Source organism: Carassius carassius, chromosome 33 (genome assembly GCF_963082965.1).
Source record: "Carassius carassius chromosome 33, fCarCar2.1, whole genome shotgun sequence".
NCBI lineage: Eukaryota > Metazoa > Chordata > Actinopteri > Cypriniformes > Cyprinidae > Carassius > Carassius carassius.
In genome coordinates, this window is record NC_081787.1 from 13,603,229 (window position 1) to 13,627,701 (window position 24,473).

The window sequence follows — 24,473 nt, forward strand, 5'->3', positions numbered from 1 at the left end:
AGCACTCTGTGAAAAGCCAGCTTCTTTGGCAATGAATGTTTGTTGCTTACCCTTCTCATAAAGGGTGTCAATGATTGTCTTCTGGACAACTGTCAGATCAGCAGTCTTCACCATGATTGTGTAGTCTAGTGAACCAAACTGAGAGACCATTTTGAAGGCTCAGGAAACCTTTGCAGGTGTTTTGAGTTGATAAGTTGATTGGCATGTCACCATATTCTAATTTGTTGAGATAGTGAATTGGTGGGTTTTTGTTAAATGTGAGCCAAAATTATCACAATTAAAAGAACCAAAGACTTAAACTACTTTAGTCTGTGTGCATTGAATTTATTTTATATACGAGTTTCACAATTTGATTTTAATTACTGAAATAAACAGACGTTTCCACAACATTTTAATTTATTGAGATGCACCTGTATTAATCTTATTTATCAAAGATTTTAACTAATTTCGGTTTATCTTTTATTTTTTGGTTTGTATTTGTTTTCATAATATCTGGTAATAAAGCAAACACTGCAATTAAACTGACAGCAGTCAAAATAGCCCACACAGACAGGTTATTGCTGCTGGTTTTCTACCACATTAAAAAAAAACAAGCAGGTTACAGAATAAAATGAAATAAACACAAGCCCTGAAGAATTCTATTACATTCAGTATTGTAGTTACATTTTCATGCTACATAGTCATCTCATTAAAAAAAGCAAACTTAATAATATTCTAGATTCATTGCATACAAACTGAAATATTTGAAGGGTTTTTTTTAAATTCTGATGCTTATAACTTACAGCTTAGGAAAATTAAATATTCAGTATCTCAAAAATGTTTAATAGGTTTAATTATGCACTCAGTACTTGGTTAGGGCTCCTTTTGCACAAATTACTGCTTCATTGCAGCGTGGCATGGAGGCGATCAACCTGTGGCAATGCTGAGGTGTTATTGAAGCCCAGGTTGCTTTGATACCAGCCTTCAACTCCTCTGTACTGTAAGTACAGATTTTACTTATCTTCCTCTTCACAATACCCCATAGATTCTCTGTGCGGTTCAGGTCAGGTGCGTTTTCTGGCCAATCAAGCACAGTAATATCATGGTCATCAGACCACTTGGAAGTGGTTTTGGCACTGTGGGAAGGTGCTAAAGTCCTGCTGCAAAATGAAATGAGCATCTCCATAAAGCTTGTCAGCAGATCGAAGCATGAAGTGCTCCAAATCTCTTGGTAGATGGCTGCATTGACTTTGGACTTGAAAAAACAATGCACCAACACCGGCAGGAGATGTCATGGCACCCCAAATCATCTCTGACTTCAGAAACTTCACACTTTAAGCATCTTTGATTCTGTGCCTGTCCAGTCTTCCTCCAGACCTTGATTTCCAAATGAAATGTTAAATTTACTGTCATCTGAAAAGAGTACTGTTGACCACTGAGCAACAGTCCAGTTCTTTTTCTCCTTACCCCAGGTGAAATGTTTCTTACATTTTTTTCTGGTTCAGGTGTGGCTTGGTTCTAGGAATATGACAGCTGTAGCCCGTTTCCTGAAGACGTCTTGAGTATGGTGACTCTTGATGCGCTGACTCTAGCTTCAGTCACTCCTTGTGAAGCTCTCACAAGTTCTTGTATCTGCTTTTACTGACAATATTCACCTGTGCACCTTCTCCTACCACACTTTTTCTTTCCAGGCAACTTTCTATGAATATATTTTGATACAGCACTCTGTGAACAGCCAGCCCTTTCAGCAATGACCCTCTGTGACTTACCCTCCTTGTAGAAGGTGTTGATGATTGTCTTATGGACAACTGTCGAGTTAATAGTATTTCCCATAATTGTGGTTGCATGTTTTAAACTAGAGCAAGAGGTACCCAGTATTTATACTCAAAATTAATAAAACCTAAATAAAACTAATCAAGCTCAAAATTGAATATTCAATTTTTTTGAGATATTGAATTTACCCAAGCTGTAAGTCGTAACCATCAGAATTAAAATAAAACTCTTGAAATATTTCAGTTTGTGTGAAATGAATCTAGAATATAATTAAGTTTGCTTTTAGTTTTATTTAATTTCCAAAAAAAAGAACTTTTCCATAATGATATTCTAATTTTTCAGATACACCTGTATAATGAGTTGTATTTGTAAAGGTTATTATAGCACAATTCTTAACCCCAACCGAGACCTCACAAATTTTCAAATCCTGGTTATGGTCATGAATAAAACCACACTGGTATACATTCAGACAAATCTCAACTTTACAAAAAGATAATAAAAAAAAAAAAAAATTGGTGAAAAGTGTTATGAGGAAAAATGCCTGAACTATTATCAATACCCCGATATAATACAAATATCCTGGCCAATTATCACTCCAAGTGGATGAGTTTGTTTTGCATTGTGACGTCCTCAACTTTGGAAAGAAATGGCTCAAAGACAATAATAGCCAATTTCCAAGTAATAATAATCAACATGAGTACTAACATCATTTTCAGCCATGTGGATCTGTATTATGAACCCATACACAATTGAGCATACAAAAGTGAACTCAAATTATTAACCAAAATGGAAAAACAGGTGTCGTGGAAATTCTAATTCAATCATTTGTAGAGACTGAGAATGGAAAAACCAGAGTTTTGTCTTTGTATTGCTTTAATTATCTGCAGAGAATAAGGTGGTTTACATACAGCTTTAGTCTGTGTGCAAAGAGAACACGGAGACTTTCAGCCCACTTTTTATAATATGTAAAAAGATACACTGAAGGACAGATTGGCTCAAAGGTCCTAATCGTGTTGCTCAGTGCACGTCACCCCATAACACATGCACATTATATTGTAGATGTCTGGTTACTGTCAAAACTGCCCGTCCCTGGTACAGTTTCCACATAAATGTTGTTTTTCAACCTAAAGTAGTTACGTGCACAAGTTACATAAAATAACTCGATGTCCCTATGGACTAAATATACTACCTTGATCATTGTATGTAAAAAAAAAAAAAGTTACTTAATGAGATGAATGCAATCAATACAAAATTAACAAAACATTTCCATAACACAGGTGGCATTATATAACAAACTCATCCATGCATTTAAAAAAAAAATCCTTATTAAAACCTGACACAGATGAAGGTTCAGTTCTGAGACTTAACGGCATGATAATGCCAATTCAGTGGACGATTTGAAAATTCATCAGGTCATAAAATGGTGCAACTATACAAGCAGCCAACAATACACAGACCCTGGAGAACTGCTGGTAGAGAAACCCTTTGTTGTTACATCCGAAGACTAATGAGGTACATAAACTATTCTAGTAGCTGTAAACTGACAACTAAATGAATGCAGGATTTCAGAAATACCATACAGTTCAAATGCATTAAATAACTTGTCAATGTAACTTTACAAAGCCATGATTTAGGATACCTTAAATACTGATATGAACCTGTATATACAAAAACAAAGGTGACATAGGGCCATTACCAAAACTTTTTCACAAGTATAAACAAATTTAAACTCAAATGGAAATGAGTACCATTATCAAAATAAGAAAAAAAAAAATTCTCTCAACTAAACTTAGGGGTACACTAAAGACTATAACTTGAGCAGAGGTTAGAAAGCAAAGACGCCGCAGGGAATTGAACCCCGTCCTGAGAATCAGGAGTGCCTCCACCGGAGTCTTTTGCTTTTTTTCTTATGAGGTTAAAAAAGCAAAACCTGAAGGAAAAATCCTAAGATTATTCCCTCAGGAAAAGAAAAACCTCAAACCTGCTGCTCTACAACACTCTGGTCTTCTATGGCTCTTCTTCTTTAGCCTGAAACTACACAAAGACTGCAGGTATCCCCCCAATCCCCGGATAAACTCTTCAAAACATTCAAAATGTCATTGCTACTACTGAAGTAACGGTAATTTTCATATGCTTGGAAGATCAAATCTCTGACCAGCGAGGTCTTGAACAAAGTTGCACTTGCATTCAGTTGTGACTTGTTCCCATTTAAAAGCTGAAACAGAAAGAGAAGAGTTTAGAGCCCCCCCACCCCGCCCTACCCCAAAGTGTCATAACCAATGTAATTCAAATGTCAATTACCACCAAACAACGGTCCACGTCTCGAAATCCCACCAACATGGCCAGAACAAAATCCTGCCTTTGGGAAATCACCTTTCCTGTAACTAGACAGATGCTCGCAGGGTTTTTCCGTTCCCCCCCAAAGACTCCCTGAACTATTTTCATTTTACAATCTTTAGAAGGCAAAAGTGCTCGTAAAAACTTATCTTCAGCCATTGACGCTTTACACCCAACTCTTCAGAGTAAAGTTTTAGCAAGTCTACAGCTGCAATGAAAAAACAGAGCAAAAAATTTTACATGACCACACCCCCCTCCCTCCACTTCCCAATACAATTTAAATAAATTTACAATCCATTGCAAATACTTGTTACGCAATTGCTTTGACGCAAGCACATCCATCCAATCCCATGTTACGGCTCGATCTCAATTTTAGACGCATCGCAACAGCATACCTGAAAAGAGAGAAAGTGTTGCCCCAACCCTCCCCAAAGGTACCAAATTCCAAACACTAACATTGGATTTGATTGAATTTTTAGTGCAAGTGTTAAGTGCATGCATTTTTATTAAAAAGGGAGTGTTTGTTCTACCCACACATAAGATTAAGATCAACTACATGTACTTAACTCAGCAGATAGCAGCAGAGCGATGCTCAATTAGCAGCAAAATGACGAATGAAGTTGATCAGAGCGACTGGATGTTTCATCAGGCGGTTAGAGCTCTCCCAGGCGACACAAGACAATTTTGCTCCCTAAGTGAAATTGACCTAAGAAAATGAAGAATTGGAGAAAAGAAAAAAAAAAAGAAAACCGGGAAAGACGCGCAGACACACAGGGGGACTTCAGCGAAGGGCTTCCGAGGATTGGACAAAGATCAAGCGCATGGTGGGGGATTTGATCGCCATTCATTAAAGTGAAGACATTCACCAGGGCAACTGCTCTCACAGACAGCCTCGCATTCAGATGCAGTTGAGAAGGCGGGGGACAGACGGGTAATCTGAAACAAAGAGCTTCTACACACAAACACTTCCACCACACCGACTTCAATACTAAAGGAGTTAAGAGATGTATGCATGAAGCATAAAAAAAAAAAAAAAAAAAAAAAAAAAAAAAGTGTCGCTTCTGAAGCATAGGTGATTGATGTTACTGAAGATTACAAAATGTTACATGAGGATTCTACAATCAAGTTTAAAGATTCAGACACCTGTTAACTACAGACTCCACAGGACGACATCATGTAACTTTCACCACACAGCTGGCTGATGAGATTTCTGCAGAAGAGAAAGAATAGTGCAAAGCCCTCCCCACCCCAAACAAATATTTTCCAGAAAACTTTCGGCTATATAGCCAATGCCAAATATAGCTGCACAGTTGCACAGCTTTTCCCAGCCACTCTAAATTTGGAGTTTGGAGCACATTTGTGCAACAGCTGAACAGACTATTGCTATACATTTGTAAAGCAACTTTCACCCTGCACAGTTGCACAGAGCAGTGGCTGGGTAATTAAACATTTTAAAAGTAAAGTACAGTTGAAAATCTTCTGTAGCACAACAAATTGTCCTGCCTTCCGAAGTATTCAGTGGGACCGGATGAAGTGGCATTCTTCACGAGGCTTCGTAATATTCTGCAAGACCAAAAATGGCAAAAACAAAAGACCCCCTCTGCCCACTCTTACAAAACAGCCCAATATCCAAGTAAAAACAAAGTCTACAAGAATCAGGTATTAAAAGGGTAGGCTTATGTATAAGAGACTACAATTTAATGCATAAAGCATATCTTCAAGTTAAATTAGTATATTTTGCCTTTCTTCCTTCGACCTGAGTACAGTAGAACTGGACTGATCTGCCTCTCCACCTTGAACAGAGTCGACATCAAGCCCTGGCATCCAAGCTCTACAAAAAGCGCCAAGCTTTACACTCACACCTGAAAAAGCACAGAGAAATACCCAAGAAAGCCCCAGACATACCCCAAGAAACAAAATGCATACCAAAATATTTCAATCACAACAAGCTATGCATTTATTAACTGAAAATGGGAACAGTTACAGAATGTACACTTACATACAAATTACAAAGCTAATTTGTAATAAGTGCTCGACCACACAGCTTAACAATAGTAACAGACTATTAATGGAAAAATGTTAGGAACAAATGGGCTTGCTTAGTGACCTTACGTGACCAAAAGAGGCTGAAGTTGATTGATGCGAAAGCAAATCTTTACATACAATGTTAGGATGACATCTTCAGTTGAAAGCATTCAGGGAACACTGCACACTGAAAAATGCAAAGGGGGAGGAAAAGAAAGCCTACACACATCCCCGCTCGTAAAAATAAAAAATTTTAACCAAACAATAAGCAACTAATACAATTACTGCATATAGACACTTAGCCATCAAATTGTATTCAAGTACAATACAATGACAGACAAAAGCAAATGAATGCCATTTACATGAATACCCAATTACTTGCCATTAGAAAACGATAAAAGCATCTTGGCCTCTATTGAAGTAGCTTTGCTCTTTAAGTGGGGGGGGGGGGTGGAGCAGATATTGGTTGGACCACCAGCTTTGTTCTTTGAGGGTTTGTTTCAATCTGTAAGAGTCAAAATTATGCAATCCCCCCCAAGATCTACAAACCCCATAAACAATATCAATACATACAACCAATATCTATACACCATTCAATAATGAGACAAAAGAGTGCCATCATGATGTGTTAAATAAATGGAAGCGTTTGATCCCATGCCGCATTACCAAAGATGTAAACGCTGGTCTAGCTGCCATGGAAGCCTTGTAACAGGGCCACTCATCCACTGGCAGACACACTGGTGGTTCCTTCCCCCATACAGCGCTATTCAAGCCACTGCACCCTTAAATAAAGCCGCTTTCACAAGCTGCAAAGTCTAGGAAAAGATTTGGGTTAACGGCCCACACCCCTCCCACCCCATTGCCCATTACAATCCCAGACATTAAATACCGATATATATTTATGCACGTATATGGTTCACAATTCCAAACACGACTTAAATTCAATGAGGTACCTTCCTAAATCCCATCAAAGTAGAGGCTTTCCTTGTAGCTTTGTAAGAATCGTTACAGGAGTCAACAATTTGACTTTAAAAGGGTCCACACAACATCCTGGAATCCCTTTTCGTTCTATCGCCTCTAATGTGACCAGGGCCTGTGGGAAAGAGAACTCGAGAAACGCATTTGCCCCTCCCAAACCCCCAAAACACTGTGCAATAACATTATGTAACTACTCAGAAACTGCATTGGCAAAATCTGTATGTCAATACTTTTACACTTTTTTTTTTTTAACAAAGAATGTGTTGCTTTTTCCTTTTTTTTTTTTTTTTAAATAAAAGCACTGTTGCTATATCATTAAAATTCATGCATGAACTCGTCAAAGATTTTACCGGCAGGCAATACGCAGCTGCCCTGGCATCATATGTCGGACTGATGCAGCGGGGGTGGCAGTAGAGGTAGTTGTGTCGTGTAGGGACGGACTCAGGGGAACTTCAACTCCGAAAAACCCTTCGCATGTAGATTGCTTCTCAGGACAGACCTAATGGATTTAAGCGGATATGGGGACGACTTTTCCACGGGCCTATAACCAAAACGTAGCGGCGGCGTGGTCGATTAAGGACGGTCATCTCCACAGCACACTAACGCCATTCATCAGACTTGGCCAACAACAGGAAAGATGACACATCGGAATTTCAAACACTGTCACTCACCACGCCTGAAAAGGAAAGAACAGAACTTTGCGAGCAAAAGTGGTCTGGAATGCAAAAGCTACTGAAATGACTTCATATTACACAGGATACCTCTACCCATACAAACCAAATGCCCTCTTCATGACTTTGCTATGGCGAAGACCCCTGATACTCTGCTTGTGAGCCCTCTTTCTTTCTCTGCTGCTGTTGGGACATTCATCTTTGGCTTGCTCTGATCTAGACCAGCTGAGCTCCCTCTGGTGGCGTAAGTTGTTCTGACGCTAATCTGCCTTGTGGATCTGGCTCCCCCATCTGGATACTGCTGCTGTTGCCTGCACTGTGCCCTCTGATCCTCCCCTGGTTCCCCTCTGGTCCTGCCTGGCCCGCCATCTTGTCCTGATTCTCCCTGGTCCTGGCCTCTGCTGACGATCTGTTCTTCCATCCGTTGTCATCTAAGCGCTAGGTCGTTACTGGATTAATTAAACTCAGTCCATTTCTCCTTTACTCCGTACTTCAGTCTTCTGATATTTTTGGATAATGAAAAACAAGCTACGCTCCAATTTCACAGCTGTTACGCAACACGTGACTCGATCATTTAGGTGCGTCGTTCAGAAGTGCGTCATCTTAGTTGAATAAATCTTTTTTTTTTTTTTTTTTTTTACATGAATTGATGGTCGAAAAACTGGTTTTACGGTAAAAAAAAATTATAATAAAAAATCTTCAGAAACAAATAAGCTGCAACTATAATCGTCCATTTCTTCAAGTATGAGCTCACTTGATGTTCAGGTTTCTTACTAATAAATGCAATGAGACGGGCTTCTCCAAAATCTTCAGAAAAATAAATAAAAAGACTAGTTTTCTGTATGTCCGGTGTTTATCTTAGCAGTAAGCGGTAACTGGTTGTTCTGTTATAGTTTGCAGACAAAAGAAACGTATGCCTCCTCTTTTTCTTCTTTTTTTTTTATCTAAATCTTGTCGGATTGTTCTCCTCGCGATCTTGGATCTGCTAACCGTCGCGAGCGCCATTTTGTAAAGGCGTTGCTAACGTTAAGAATGAGAAAGTATTCGAAAAAAAAAAACGCTTTTAAGTCACGTCACTTCATAAAAATCTCCTTGAAAGAATAATATATTTAAAACTAGCTTAATAAAATAGGATAACATGGTCATATCTGTGCTTGGTTTAAGCTATTAATCAGATGGTTAAACGTTAGCTAGTAGTAAAATCAGCATAACATATTCTATTAGGTTTAAAAGCTTATTTCATAGTTTGTCTTCCGTATTAGAAAAAGTCAATACGGTCAACTATTTCTTCTATTTCTAGTCAACTATTTCTTCAAAAAAAGTACTTTTAATGTATAATAAAGCTTTCATTAAATATTCTTCACGTTAAAGGTAATTAATAAAACGCTTTAGTATAGTCAACTGTAACAAAGTAAGAATAAGCTTGAAAGAGAAACAGTTGACAAAGAATAGTGCCTATAATTATCTTCAGAAAAGTAAAATATAATAAAGCGAAATCACATCACCAGATCACCGGGCCCTGCCTGCCTGAGCGCCTCACCCCGTCGTGACGTGCTTTGGTTGACCATGGTTTTTATAGACCAAGGCGGTAGATACGCGGTCGGTTTCAGCTCCTTCCCCCGCGTGATTAAAAAATAGTTCCTCTCAAAAGAATTTTTAATGCAATTTTTAAGAGTTGTTTCAAAGATACATAGAGTAGACCCGCCAAATATATGTTTCTATGAACATTTATGAATACTGTTATACGTGAAATTGACCATGTAATCAAAACAAAATATCCTGGTTTATGATACATTGTGTATACGAAAATTAACCACGGTTTTACTACAAATAAAATCAAAAACCATGGTTACTGTAGTTAAACCATGGTAACATCAAATTAACCATGGTTTTGCTATATTAACCATAGTTTAACCATGGTATTTGTAGTAAGTCTGTGGTTATGCAAATGGTAACACGCCAAAAAACATGGGTTACTACAGTTTTACTATAATAAAACCATGGTTATTTTTCGTAAGGGAAACACCTCATATAAGACACAAAGCCGAATTAGAAAGCAAACATTGGCCACATTTAAAAGCAGATTACATGGAAAGTTTTCTAAAGGAAATTCCCCACCATTTCCAGATCAAGATTTTCACAGCTAACGTTACTCAGAAACGCAAGGCGATTCATCATCACAAATGTTCTTTTCAAACAACAACAGTTACGTCAGAAGCGCAGTGCGGATGAATACAACATGGATAACACAACCCCCATCTTTCAATCCGACTAAAACCGGTTTTAGTGCACGGATCTTCTTTTCTTTCTACTGCAGTGCCCCAGTGCGCATGCGTGTAACAATTTTTGGCTTGAAAAAAAACTAAATGCCAGAATGTTCTAGTTTAATCCAGATGGAAAGTTATGCGAAAATAACCCTGCTTTTTTGGAGGTCAAGAAATATACATTATACGATAGAAGGTTAAATAAATAGCCCATCATGAAAAATGAGGGATTCGGTCCATTGTTTTTGTTTTGACCTAGTGCTTTACTTGTGCTGTACTTTTCTGATTTGTAAAACGCTTTCGATTAAATGAATAAAGGTACATTTAAACAGAATTCGCAGTGGCTATTTTGAAGGAACTCTTCACAATCCATTGATAGATTGGGTGCGGGGCAAACGCGACCCTCAGCACGTCTCTGGTGTTTGTGCTGACGTTCACATCGGGACGAGGGGGAAGGGCAGTTCACATGCTCTTTAAAACACGAAATTCCAGTGGATTGCCTGTTAATATCTAAACATTCATCATGTAATGGGCCGGTAGAAACCTGTTTAGTGACGAAGCTTTCAGTGCTCAGTTAGTAAGCATCAATTAATCTGTTAAACGGGTTTATATTACACTGCGCTAAATAAACACAACCGTTTGAGCTTACGTTTTAGGGATCATCAAAGTTAAATTAAAGTATTTCATCTCCAAAATGTATGTAAATGATTCAATTTGTTTTTCATTCATAAAACATGCACGTACGAATGATTTATTATTCTCGGCGGCTCTCGTCATCTGTGCGACAGCTTCTGAAGTGACTTCGCAGATTCGTCATCATCATGCAGTGACTTTACGACCTACTACTAAAACAACTTTGTCTCGTTTTATTCGTTTGTATTTCATCTTGTCATTTTGCGCCACAACGTGGTATGTAAAAACGTATTAAAATCTAATTAAGATCTTAATGTGACGAATTGAAAAGTGTGGAAAGATCTGCATATTTTGGGCCTGGGTTTTTTTTTTCATTTGAAAGTTAACCACTAGATGGCACCGACATCACACTAATAATCACGTAACAGTCTTTAAGTAAAGTCCATTTGCCCATGACTAAATCCTATCAGTCATGACCCGAAAAAAAGCCTTCAGCCAGTGTATTAGTCTTTATTTTTTAGTCTTTTTGAGTCTTTAAATATCAGATTCCATGTGTTTTGAACATGAGCATGACGAATGGAAGGTGACTGATGTTTGTATGTTTTATGGGAAGTTTTTGCAAGCAAAATTATGATTTTAGGTTAACATCTGATTGTACAAGGACAATGTGAATTTTATGTGGTGTAAAAATTCATAAATTCTTTTTTTAATTCATTTTTAGCCTTTTCAATAAATGTATGAAGTCATATTAACAAAATGCCCATGTCGCCCAAGTTGTTACTGTACAAAGCACAGTAAACTATTTCTATAAAAATATCATTGCACTACTGTTATTTTGCATAGAATACATTGTTTAACAATACTTTTGCACACTCATCCAGGTGTATTTATTACCACTGTTCTCATGTTGCTGCTGTTCATAATATATATAATTCCTTTTCATATGCTGCTGTATATATAATCCTACATTCCACTGTTCATAATGTACGTACAATCCCTACATTGCATTCCTATTTATATTCGGTATTTACTCTGCTCAATACTGTATATAGCAACTCCATTGTACATTCTGTAAATCATAGCTTCACTTACTCTGCACTTTTATGTAAAACACTATATTCTATTACTTCTGGTTAGATGCTAACTGCATTTCATTAGCTCTGTACTTGTACTCTGCATAATGACAATAAAGTTGAATCTAATGTCAATTACACTTATGCATTATAAAGGAAAATATAGATTGTTGTTTAAAAATTAAGTAGGATGCGACATGGATATCATATGAAAAGGAACAATTTGCCTATGCCATTAAATATATGTCATCCAATAAATCCATTGTGATGTAACTGAGTAGCCTTATGAATTTCATTCACACCATTTTCTGTACGTGACCCAAATAGTCTACCATGTCATGCAATGTGCTTTCACCAAAGGTTGATCGATTGTGTTCCAGCTGTGTTCTTCCCCCGTGTTTTCACTGACTTCAATGTGGAGTCGTTACATCAGAATCCGATCGGTATTGGGTGACTGAAAGCCCTGACAGCATTAGACTTGTTTCACTCAGCTGCTCAAGCCAGGAGAAGAAACATCTGCTTGTGAAAGGATGCACTTTTGAATACATGTCTTTAGAACATCATTCATTCTTCAGATTACTGGAACTTTAAAAACAAATTTTAAACAGACCCAAAAAACTGCAAGGATTACATGCCCAAATAAGAGCTAAAAAAATAATTTTCAGCAATTGCAAGGGAGGCATCAACAGTGTAACGCAGCTAAATACTGATAGTGTGGCAAGTGTAAGAGATGGAAAGGTACTTTGCACCAGTGCGTGGCTCCTCAGAGGATGAGGTGAAAATGTACAAACATTACCATCCCATACCTCAACAGCATCCTCACAACCATCATTACCAGCACGACCAGTATCACCACCATGGATCACACAGGTATGTGTTTACACTTTCTCTCGAGGATATGTCAAATTAACTAGCTTTGACCATTTTTAATTCAATAGAAATTTAATAGAAAAGTTGTTTCAGGGGTAGCAGATCCCAATGCCTTTCAATATTTATACTTCGTTTTCAGGCCTGGTGGCAAATACTTCAATTTAAATATATTAAAAAATAAAATAAAATAAAATATATTAGTTGGAAATGAACAAAACAAATTAATGCATTTAGTAGAACAATATGTTATAGTAGGAAAATTTTACATTGTGGCCTGTAACAGAAAACTAACATATAAATAGGTATTACATTCCCACCCAGTTTATGGCTTTATGTCTTGCAAGTGAGAAATTGTTATTCAACACAAAGTAAATCTCCCTACTGCTTGCGTAAATGAGTCAATATATAACAATGGATCACAAATCATATAACAACAGATCACATGTTGAGATTATTTTCATTGATATAAATTTAATTTAATTATGTAACCCCTTTTTAAATCAGTCACAGCTCTTCAAGCGGTCACGGAAAACACAGTGATAAACATACTCCCCGTCACCACGACAACCAGCATCACTTTTATCATCCCGCAAACCCTAAAATGTCTGGAAACCATCGCAGCTTCTCTAAAAGGTCTTCCTCGAGCCTTTCCTCCTCCTCCTCTTCCACTTCTTCCTCTGCATCTTGGACTTCAGGGCCCAGCCTGGATGATGAGACGTATCTCATGCACAAACCCCAGCATTCCCTGTCCTGCTCCAACATCCCTGAAGTTCGAAGGAAAAACCACAGAGATCAGAGGCACCGCCACAGCCTAGAAAATGTAGACGAACTGCTGCCTGGTTCTCAGGATGGACATCAGATGCCAAAACTCTCCCGGGGCCATAGCAAAAGCGAGGAGGGCCTTCAACAAAACCAGCACAAACATGATAACACCGAAGGATCTCACTTCATGGATCATGGGCCACTTTACAAGACTGCAAGCCTGGGACAAAGCCTTGCCTTTGGTGGCAATAATGACAACACACTAAGTGGCAAGGGGGTTCCCAAGAAGGCTGTTTCATCTATTCAGCTACCCAACAAAGGTATTCTGAAAAACAAATATGAGGGACAGAAAGAAGGAAACTTCAGGAAAGCCAAGTCTATGGAGGTGCTCTCCACCAGTGTGCACATCACAGAAACATCCAAGCAGATCTCTGTGGAAGCTGCGGGGGATAACTTTGTGAAAGGGAAGCTACAGTTCTCTGCATTTCTGGACGAGATCACCAAGCAGGTTATCAGTCCCTGTGCTCTTAGCTCTTTTGGTGTAAACACATCAACGCCACCAAAATCACCCAATGAAGAGCGCAAGAACCGTAGCGGCAAGCAGGAGAGCTTTGTGCCATCACCAAAACAGCAGCCCATCAGAACTGAGAGACCTGATTCAGAAAAAAATGATTCAAGCTCACTTTCTCGATCACATAAGAGACCGAGCAAATACCACAACCGAAACCTGACCAGCCCTCCACCACCACCCCACCACCCTTCTAAAGCTGAAAGACAAGGGGCTGCTTCAGGTAAACAGCACCACAGGCAATATTCTCAGATGCTCACTGATGGCACCAGCACCAGCCCAGAAACTATCCACACCAACCTCTCCAAACACAAAGGGCGACATCAAAGTAGTCATGGCCCTTCCAGACACTTTCACATTAAACAGGAGAAGGGGTCACCGCCACCTTTGCGAGCCGCAGAGCTGGAGTCAGAGTCTCAGTCGAGTAAATCATCCACCAGTGCTAGTTCAGAGAAAAGTGACAGACCCAAACACATGGGACACAGGAGGCAGTCCAAACCACACAGGGTGAGTTCATCACAAGACCAAAAAAGCAATTTCTTGGTTTCCATTAAAAATATTTTAATGTTTTTATGTTTAACATGATGTTTGGTGCAAAATAGGGCCAGAACCTTAAACTTTGAAACTTTAGAAAACATTAAAATAAGTAAATGAATAAATACATCATAAACGATTAAATGTACTGTTTTGTATTCCAATCATTTAATATGAGGTTTGGAATTATTGTTACCCAAATTTTAGATGTGTGATGGATTTGTATCAATTGTGAAATTGATAGATTTTTTTACAATAAACATCGAAGTCAAAATCTATATGATTAAAAAGATATATATATATATATATATATATATATATATATATATATATATATATATATATATATATATATAAACAATTTATTTATACAATTAAAAATCAATACAAAATGTACAAATAAAACTAATCAGCATGAACAATAAGATTCTTTTTTTTAAAGAAATCAATTTTTCTATTCAGCAAGGATGCATTAAACTGATAAAAAAGTTAAAGTACTATCTACTATCTATCTATCTTTTTTTTTACTTTTAGTTTCCACAAAAATATTAAGCAACAAAACATTATTAAATGTCATAATAAAAAGAAATGTTTGTTGAGCACCAAAAATCCGCATAGTAGAATTATATCTGAATAACGTTTGAACAGTTGTGTATATATTCCATAAATTAAACAACATATTTGTTAGACCCCCCCCCCCCCTCCCACAAACACTTGGGACAACAGAGGTGAATGATTTATTCTGAACAATGCAGTCAACATCTGATTCTCTCTAGTAAGTTGAAATAAGCATATGTGTTATTTTAGTACAGAGCGGAAAGATAAAAATGAAGGGATAATAAAAATAAAGATCAAATTAGTTATAGCCTTGGTTTAACCTCTAATGCTGGAAGCACGAGGGATACCCTTCATTGTGTCCATATCTGTTGATGAACATGATTGAACCAGATGAGTCATCAATCAATGGTCTTCCCTGGAACATATCACTTCAAAAATCAATTTTCTATTTTCTGTTCTGTTCTGTCCTATATTCACCCCCTCTCTCATCTCTCTTGCCCCTAGGATTCATCCGGTTCCGTGGACAGAGTTCAGTAAGTGTTTCCCCCCTTTTTCTGATTGGTTATTTCAGACTATTGATTTTGTCTTATTCCAGAGCTTTCCTCCATTGTACTCTGCTCGGTTTCCTCAACTCTGCCATCCAGCCTGAGCTCCATCGATTGCCTCTGTTCATCTGTCCAGTACACAGTCAGAGCAGAGTCATGATATTTTTCTTTGCGAATGATTTATGATACTGAGCTTCTATAGAAACACAGCAGTTTACCTCCTGACAAAGACAGATAAACACACTGGTCTGTAATATATTGCAGGATGCTGGAGGAGTACAACAAAGAGCTGCATGAGAACCTGTTGCAGACGGTGGCATGCATTGAGAACATGGAGGCAGAACTGCAGTGTACCAAGACAGAGTTAGTCAGCTTCAAAGAGAAATACAGAAGGTCAGAAACTCCACACATATTGTTTTTAGTTCATGGAATGACAGCACCCATCTCTCATTCTCTGTTATATATCATTTGCAGGCTTCAGGAAAGCTATTCGGTTTCTCAGCAGGCAAACAGTGTCTTGGAGCAGAAACTCAAATCTGCGGTGAGATAAACACAACTGTGGGAGGCAAAGAAAAGACAAAGAAACTCTGTGTCATGAATTCCTTTCTTACATTTTTCTTACACAAAGTGCATACCTGTAAAATATGATTGTACTCTTGTCAGGCCTTATGGCTTACTGATTAAAGCACCTGCTTGCCTTTGAGCTGGCCTCTTTTGAAAATGCAAACTCACATCAGCTGAAATTTCTGTAGGGCTATCTACCGTTACTGATGTTACATTTAAGCAGTATTTTTTTAACCTTATTCTGACAGGTAGACAGCTTGGACTCAGAGAGGAAGTTCCTCATGCAGAGAGTTGCAGATGTGACTAAACAGCTGGAAATTGCTCAGAAGACCATCAACACTCTGGAAAACGTCAATGTCAGTGCACCCGCAGACAGATACAGCAAACAGATGCTCCATGTCTTCAGTTTTTTTGCACAAACTAGTCAATTCCCCACTAAATAACTTATAGTATATAGTATGCAGTATGCACGTCTATAATGTTATAAATGACCCATAGGTATTTTATTGTAGTATAGTAGATCTTTTACAAGTGCGGCTTGTTTTTAAGAGGGCTCTCCTGCTTTTGACATCACAGCTCAGGATAGTCTCAGCAAATCAGCATTGCTACGACAATTTCTGCCCTGAATGAAGAGGGGGCAATATATAAGCGTATAAAAATAAAATACATCAATGCTTTCGTTATAGCCAGCCAGGATGCTTATTTATAGTTGTGTCTGCTTAATGAATTGTTTCAACATAAAAAAAAACCAATTCACGTGTTTAAAAAAAATGTTAAAGGTTAACATCTTTCTCTATTTAGGTTCCCTCATTCATTAGAGAGTTGTTGAAAAATCACTTTGACTCTCGGGAAGCACTGGAGCATTTCTTATGCCCTCAAACATCTTCACAGCAACCTGAAAGCGAACAGTCAGAAAGGGGGCAGGAGGTAAGAAACAACCAACCATCTGGTGGAAAAGAGGAAGTATTTAAATGGCCAGAGACTGGACCCACATGCTCAGGTGCCAGACAACAGCCTGCCACAGCCTTTCTGCCTTGGAAACATGATCATGATCCATGGGCAGGGCCAGGGCCAGGGCAACTCATGGCTAAAGGAAGTGACTCACAACTTCCTTTTTCTTTTGATGATGATGTGCCAATCCACAAAACAATGGCAGATACAAAGGCCCCAAGTCATCAAGTGCATCAATTAGCCATGAACACAGAGATCCACTTAATTCCCCCAAACCCATATAATTTAGATGAGATGAGGTTCAGCAGAAAGACAGGTGGAGAGAGAAGCATCAGTGTGGGGAAAGAGCCCACTGATGTCAGCTATCTTACAGCTCATAGGATGCTGAATGAGTTTTTGAACCAGATTCCTCCTCCAGCACATGATGGTGAAGGGAAAGATAGCTTAGAAGCAGAACTTTAACAGAAGGAAGGTAGTAACGTTTAATTTGACATCTTTTTGGTAAACTGTATTAGGAACTGGATAAAAACTTCAATAACGTCCCCCATTACCAATATTGCAGCAAGGATGCAAATAACTGTGGCTCTGATGGGTCTTTATTGGTAGTTGAGAAATGCACTTGATTTCTAGCTTGACAAGTATAATTGCTAAATAAATATAAGTATGTATAAACGATCTGGTATTCTGGTTTCCTGCTTTCATTTATTGTTCAGTGCATTTGCAAAAGGCATCGTCTATATTTGTGTTTTTCTGCCTGTTTGCACTTTTTGCCCTGAATATTGTGAAATATTTAAAGTTAGCACTTAAATGATGTAATTTGATATTCGTATTATTTTATTACAAAACCAAAATTACTGTTAATTTGTTTTGCAAAAGTATGGCAATCTCATTCTTCTGTCTTTGAGTGCTCAATGTCTGCCTGTATAAAAAAAAAAATTGAACTGGAGAGTGAGTAGCACTTCTATGAAATGTTTAAATGAACCGAGACAATGTCCATGTGGTTATTTATTGTATAAATTAACATCTAGGGAAGTTTGAATTGTTGTTTTTGTGAAATCTATATGTGTAACTATATGTATATGTATAGAATATAAGTTATAGTTTCTGCTAGAAATCAAATAAGCCATATAACCATATATATTTAATACAGAATACCCTTGTATTTTTACTCTAAATGTATTAATAAAATCTTTTGTGCAAGTTTGCTCTACATTTGGGAATGGTTCCTACCTTTCTTAGTCTGCGTGTCTTTATATCCATATAAAACACAGTCCAATTATCAAACAAGTGCTTTAGCTGATTTCAAGTCCAAATTAAACAAACATCACATTCTCAGTATATCATAAGACAATTAATACTGCTTAGTTTTATTTCACCATTCCTGGTTATATATTGTCATACATCATCTATATTCTGTATACTCACAGTAGATTAAGAGGTCCATGTTATATCATTTATCATATATTATATATATACTAACATGTTTAAATATATAAAATGTTATAATTTGCTAATTTTGCTATCTTGGGAATTTAATTACTGTTTGTGTGTTTTTGCCCTAATTTTTGAGTCTTCTTTTATTTATACACTGAGGCTCACAGTGTTCAAATGCATCATATCCTGTTCTCTTCTCCATTCATTTGATGGTTTCTCAGTCCATTAAATGGCACACTTTGCATCAAACCCCTCCTTCTGGCACTCTTCTGGACTTGTTGACCAAGGGCAGGTTTGTTTAGAGGACACTGGCCTGGATTCTCATTGGTGGAATTGATCTAATAGGATCAGACATGACAGGAGATTATGACACTCAAGACATAATACTCTTTATCATATTTTTAAGACCTAGTCAAAATGGCTGCCGAACTGTAGGAGGCATATTGAAGACTCAGGGTCTGAAATACATTCTTGAAGGTAATGAATCATTTTTCTTCGGCTAAAATCAGATGATCTTGGGGACAACCTAAAATGTCATTTTAATTTAACATCAAAACCATGTTTTGTCCCACGCCCTTGAATTAGTTATATTGAAAGTATTTTGGAGGTGATTTCCGAGTGATACTGGATGGCACAACATTATTATTATTATTAGAGCTAACAGAACCTGATGAAACTATGGGAATTCACCTGAGATTGACTGATTATTTGCTGTGCTGGATACTGATACTGCATGACCTCTATTGAATTCCTCTTCTTCTCGCTCTCCTCTATCCTACCCTTCTTTATAAAGCAACATGGTGTTGTTAAAAATGAAGTTCCCCTTCCAAAAGAGGGTGCGTCTTGCCCAGGGTCTCTGGCTGCTTTCATGGGTGGCCATGTTCTCTGGAGCCATCACCTTTACTATGGGAGCCTTCCTCAAAACTGAGCTACATCGCAGATCAGAGGTAATGAAACGTTTCTTAATTAAAGAGCACATAATAGGACCTGAATGTAAAGAATGTGATGTACTAATGCTTCCCTAGATACATGCTTGTTTGCTAAAAACATAAATGGAAACATAATGAATTGCAGTGAGCAGTGTGTCAGCCATTATAGTCCATTAGGATCTATAAAATATGTGAAAGGATAAACAGAATCAGAAATGCACTGCGTAACAGTCATGCCTAACAGTTTTTAGAAATGCTCTGTGTTTTGTACAGTAAACAAATGTTTTACTAAGTAATATTTCCTTAATGGTTTGCAGATATTATTTGTTGTACACAATTAATAAATTCCTACTATATTTACAATACTATAACAAGTACTACTTTCATTTACCCTTTATATTGTCAACACCAGGGTAAAAGGCCTTAGCTTTGTCTTGATGAGAGGAATAATCTCACATAATCTGAGGATTGGCACTCAGATAATGCCCTGCAGTGTGTACCACCTGAGCCTGTGTCTATAATGAAGTCAATAAACCTCACAAAGAAACCTGATAATGACTGAAAAGAGCATTGTGGGAAGAAATTAAGGATAAACACAGTGCTTCTTTTCCACAGGTGCAGGATAATTATAAGATCTACTGTATATAATACACCAATAGCTATAACCTAAAAACTTTCGGTCATGTCTGTAGACAATAAGCAGATACAGGAAGAATTGAAGTTGCTTAATGGTTAGCTTAGAGAGTAGAGTGCTAGCAACACTACACGTTTGATTCCCAGGGAAAGCAAGAATTGTTCAAATGTAAATGTGTACCAATGTACGTCACTTTGGATAAAAGTATGCCACATGCATAAATTAAATGTCAACAGAAAGTGAACCTTTTTTTTCTTATACTGGATTAATTTACGATTCAAAGAAAGTAAACACTAATCTGGGCCGCCTGATTAAATGCATGTAAAAACAAAACAAATATTCAACCCTTCTTACTCTATACAGGTAATGCACAGTATGGACATCCACATTGTGCCAAATCTGCTGATGGCAGTGGGGTTAGCATCAGTGGGCATCAACATCTGTGCTGGTAAAGTCTGCCAGGACTCACTGGACCCCTCGCGTTTCCCGCGCTGGAAGACGTTTCTTCCACCGTTCTTCTGTTTCTCTGTCTTCCTCACCTCCCTGCTGCTTGTGGCCATGATTCTGAGCTTCGCCCTGCAGCCCAGCCTCGAGGAGTCTCTGAAGATCGGGCTGAAGAACGGCATCCGCTTCTACAAGGTTGGTGAGAGAAAGACAAAAAGAACAAAATGGGGCATAAAAATTATTTAACAGCAATCAGGTGTCATTTGAACTTAAATTAAGTAATTTAGGCAAAGCACTTATACAGTATACAGATATATACATACATATTCGGACTTTGAAATACTAGATATTTATTTATTTGAATAAATCTGTCATTTCAGGGTCCTATAAATATTTATTGAAATAAATATATAAATAAATATGACATTCCAGAGTCCTATAGATATATTTAAATTGACGAATGAATGAATAAATAAATAAATCCGGCATTTCAGAGTCCTGTAATATGACATTTGTATTCTAGACAACACTTTACTCCAACATATACTGTATTTCCAAAGTCAGGAGAGCATAATGCACTAAAGTCTAAAATCAAAAGAATATAAAATAATTTAATATTGAACTGAATTGCATGGAATTCATGTCATACATATTTCTCTTAATGAACTTTCAAATATGTATCTGATGTTCCATATCTCTGCAGGATACAGACACACCAGGCCGTTGTTTCCAGAAGGAGACTATTGATCGTTTACAGATTGAGTTCCAGTGCTGTGGTAATACTGACTACAGAGACTGGTTTGAGGTGCAGTGGATCAGCAACCGCTACCTGGACTTCACATCCAAAGAAGTGAAAGAGTGAGTCCACAAAAATCCTAGATAAAGTCACGCTCCTACACTCTCTCCTGAATGAAGGGAATTTTTTTTTCATAATGGAATGAATCAAAGGTATCAGAGAATAGTCAACACAATGCAAGATATTTAAAAAATAAAACATTCCAGAACGCTTTCTCTTAGCGTCCAAGGTGAATCAGAATTTAGAATGTCATGTTCTGAAACAGGATGTCATCACCAAATGTGCCTGATGCATTGATCAGAAAGTCAATACAGACAGTTGCAGAATCAATGGTGTAACAAAACTAGGACTATTATTCTCATAACTGCATTATATATAGTCTTATGTTTCTGTCTATACCATTTTCCCAACACAGTCGTGTGAGGAGTAACGTAGACGGCCGATATCTGTTGGATGGGGTCCCATTCAGCTGCTGTAACCCTGCCTCCCCCCGGCCCTGCATCCAGTCCAGTCTCCGGGACAACTCTGTCCATTACAACTATGAGTACCAGACTGAAGAGCTGAACCTGTATAGCCGAGGTTGCCGCCAGGCCCTTGTCAGCTACTACATGGGTTTAATGAACACCATCGGCCCTTGTGTTCTGTTTGATTTCCTTCTCCAGGTATGAGCTGATTGATGGTAAATTAGTAAGCAACAGCTTAAAAATGAATGTTGTAATTAATGTTGAATAACAATGCAAGACATGTTTTTCGAATTACGATAACGACAGAACTTATTTTACTCATAAAGTGCAAAACACATGGCAACTTACAAACTGACATAACAAAAGATCTCTGTTGGGTGATATCAGCAATGTTTAGTCACCTAATGGAATACAGTATTCCTACAAAATAATGTTTTAAAAAAGGTATAAATAGACAAATAGAAAAATTATTACATACATCTCCTTTAAGACTGAGCTTCTAAATATTAGAGTAATTGAACTATCCGATATTTAAACAAATTATCACATATGTTTTAGGCTTAATATGTGTCAAATGCATCAGAGGATCATAATGAATGTTTTGTGAGGACTTCCCCAAATAACCACATGATTTTAAACCTTGAATAACACATTGTATAATCTAATGTGCTCAACACATCGAACTGTTCACACACTCAGTTAATATCGACACGCTTCTGGAACGGCTGGCAGTATGGTTGTGAACTCAAAGGTGTCAATATTCATTATTTGAGCATTAAAATAACTCCCACCCAAAACCACATCACGCTCTCAGCTTTTATAACAGTCACAGCTTTTGTAACACTAACTGCATGATTCATTACTTCTCATGCACTAATTCAATAGACAACAAATCAATGCTGCCGGAACCAGGAAATAAAACTAGGTTTGTGTTGCTATCTACAAAGTGTGATATTTAATGTGGCATACTACCTAAGTTTTTACTTCACAAATTCCATTGTAGTTTGTTGTTGTTCCGGCCACATAAAAGTTATAATACTGTGAATACAAGTGAAACAAAATGTTTTGAAAAGGATTAAAACCAATAAAAATGCAAATTTGGTTATTATTTACAACTTCATAAACCTGTTTGAATTTCTTTCTTTTGTGGGACACAAAATGAGATTTTTTTTTTTTAAATGTCTCAGCATTTATTTGTTTTGTTACTGTTTTGGACCCCTGTGTTCTTCAGCATACCATCTTTAGTGTTGCGCAGAAGAAAGAAATTCAAACAGGTTCACAATGACAATGTGAGTTTATAAATTACAGAATTTTCATTTAGGGCTGAACCATTACTTTAGGAAGACTCTTTAAGAGGCATTTGAGAAAACCTGAGGAAAATGTCTTAAAGGAGCTTGACCTATGATCTCTATATCTCTTGGACCTTCAGATGGCCATTCTGGTGAGTCTGCGCTATCTGCAGACTGCAATGGAGGGTGTGATTGGACAGGAGAATGTGGAGATCGAGACAGATGGATACATCCTGGAGAAAGGAGTGAAGGAGACATTGCTGGAGACTAAAGAAAAGGTGAAAAAGCTCCTCCAGTTCACTCAGGTGAGCGACGCATCTGCTACGACCCCGGACACACAGCCAGAGGAAGAAAAGCCAGTCACAGTCTAAAAGACCAAGTGTTATTGTTTATAATGTGTGCTTATGTGCACATGAGGGTTAACTGTCCTTGATTATCATCATCCAAAGGGCATACATTATAATAATTGAAGTGTAACATTGTTACTTCATTATATTGTTAAATGAAGTCACCAAGTTACCCAAACATTTTAGGAAAAAAACAGTAACCTTTCAAAACGCTGGAAACTGTTAATGCAAAACCTGACACTACCAAAATTCCCCTTTGACAATTATATATAAAGTGAAGATGTATAAAGAAGAGTAAAAGCTGAAAATTCCAAGGAAATGAAGGCAATGAAATAGAACATTTAATCACATTCGGTCTGTAGATGTTTTGCTGCTTCATGCTTTGCTTAAATAGACAAAAATCAAGAGTTGAAATTGCAAAAGATACAAGCGAAAAATAAAGATTTGAGTTTTTAACTGATCTATGAAGTCATGTGGTCATTGTATCTCGTGGATGTTCATCAAGTGCTTGTTTTTCTCTTTTGCGATGAAATGTGTTTTTTCATTTGGACACTTCTTACCTCACACATAGCCTGATCTTAACTTCCCTTGTGAAAGGGTGTAGTGTTAAATACATTTCCTCTTCTTTTGCCTGTGCAGTGAGAGAGACAAAGAGCCAGTGAAAGAGAAATGAAAAGGATTAGCCTACGCTGACTGAATGCGGCAGGCTGTTCGGACACCTGAAATCTCTTTATCCCTTTGATGATCGTTAATACTATGACTGCTGCTAAAGCACCCATACACAACATTAGACCAACACAAGAAATACAACGGTGTCATGCCCCTAGTTGTTTATTAAAAGCAGTTCGTTTTGCACTAGTGATCATAATAATTTCTTATTTAATTTTAACTTGTTTCAGTGGATTGGCCATTCCAGGAATTTTTACACACACACACACACACAAATAGGCATATATTAAAATTGTGTTGACGATAATAATTTATTATTATCATATTATATTATTATATTATAATTTATATATATGACGATAATATATATATATATATATAT

At 37.4% G+C, this 24,473-nt stretch overlaps 2 protein-coding genes across 2 annotated transcripts; both read left to right on the forward strand.

The window, feature by feature from the left end:
- The first annotated feature begins 13,146 nt into the window (after nt 1-13,146).
- LOC132113769 (uncharacterized) lies at nt 13,147-18,295 on the forward strand. Its single transcript, XM_059521753.1, has 6 exons — nt 13,147-14,440; nt 15,530-15,558; nt 15,835-15,963; nt 16,045-16,111; nt 16,383-16,490; nt 16,936-18,295. The coding sequence occupies exons 1-6, from the start codon at nt 13,205-13,207 to the stop codon at nt 17,545-17,547; spliced, it is 2,181 nt and encodes a 726-aa protein (XP_059377736.1). The 5' UTR covers nt 13,147-13,204; the 3' UTR covers nt 17,548-18,295.
- A 568-nt stretch (nt 18,296-18,863) lies between these two features.
- LOC132113766 (RDS/peripherin-like protein xRDS35) lies at nt 18,864-23,882 on the forward strand. The gene is made up of 6 exons (XM_059521748.1): nt 18,864-18,996; nt 19,313-19,466; nt 20,446-20,721; nt 21,230-21,384; nt 21,738-21,984; nt 23,216-23,882. The coding sequence occupies exons 2-6, from the start codon at nt 19,317-19,319 to the stop codon at nt 23,444-23,446; spliced, it is 1,059 nt and encodes a 352-aa protein (XP_059377731.1). The 5' UTR covers nt 18,864-18,996; nt 19,313-19,316; the 3' UTR covers nt 23,447-23,882.
- Nucleotides 23,883-24,473: the final 591 nt, after the last annotated feature.

Coding starts and splice junctions, on each gene's coding strand:
- LOC132113769 (XM_059521753.1), top strand. CDS start 13,205: ATGTCTGGAAACCATCGCAGCTTCTCTAAAAGGTCTTCCTCGAGCCTT. Junction 15,559..15,834: donor GGTTCCGTGGACAGAGTTCA/GTAAGTGTTTCC, acceptor AATATATTGCAG/GATGCTGGAGGAGTACAACA. Junction 15,964..16,044: donor TTCAAAGAGAAATACAGAAG/GTCAGAAACTCC, acceptor TATCATTTGCAG/GCTTCAGGAAAGCTATTCGG.
- LOC132113766 (XM_059521748.1), top strand. CDS start 19,317: ATGGTGTTGTTAAAAATGAAGTTCCCCTTCCAAAAGAGGGTGCGTCTT. Junction 20,722..21,229: donor ACGGCATCCGCTTCTACAAG/GTTGGTGAGAGA, acceptor ATATCTCTGCAG/GATACAGACACACCAGGCCG. Junction 21,985..23,215: donor TGTTTGATTTCCTTCTCCAG/GTATGAGCTGAT, acceptor TTGGACCTTCAG/ATGGCCATTCTGGTGAGTCT.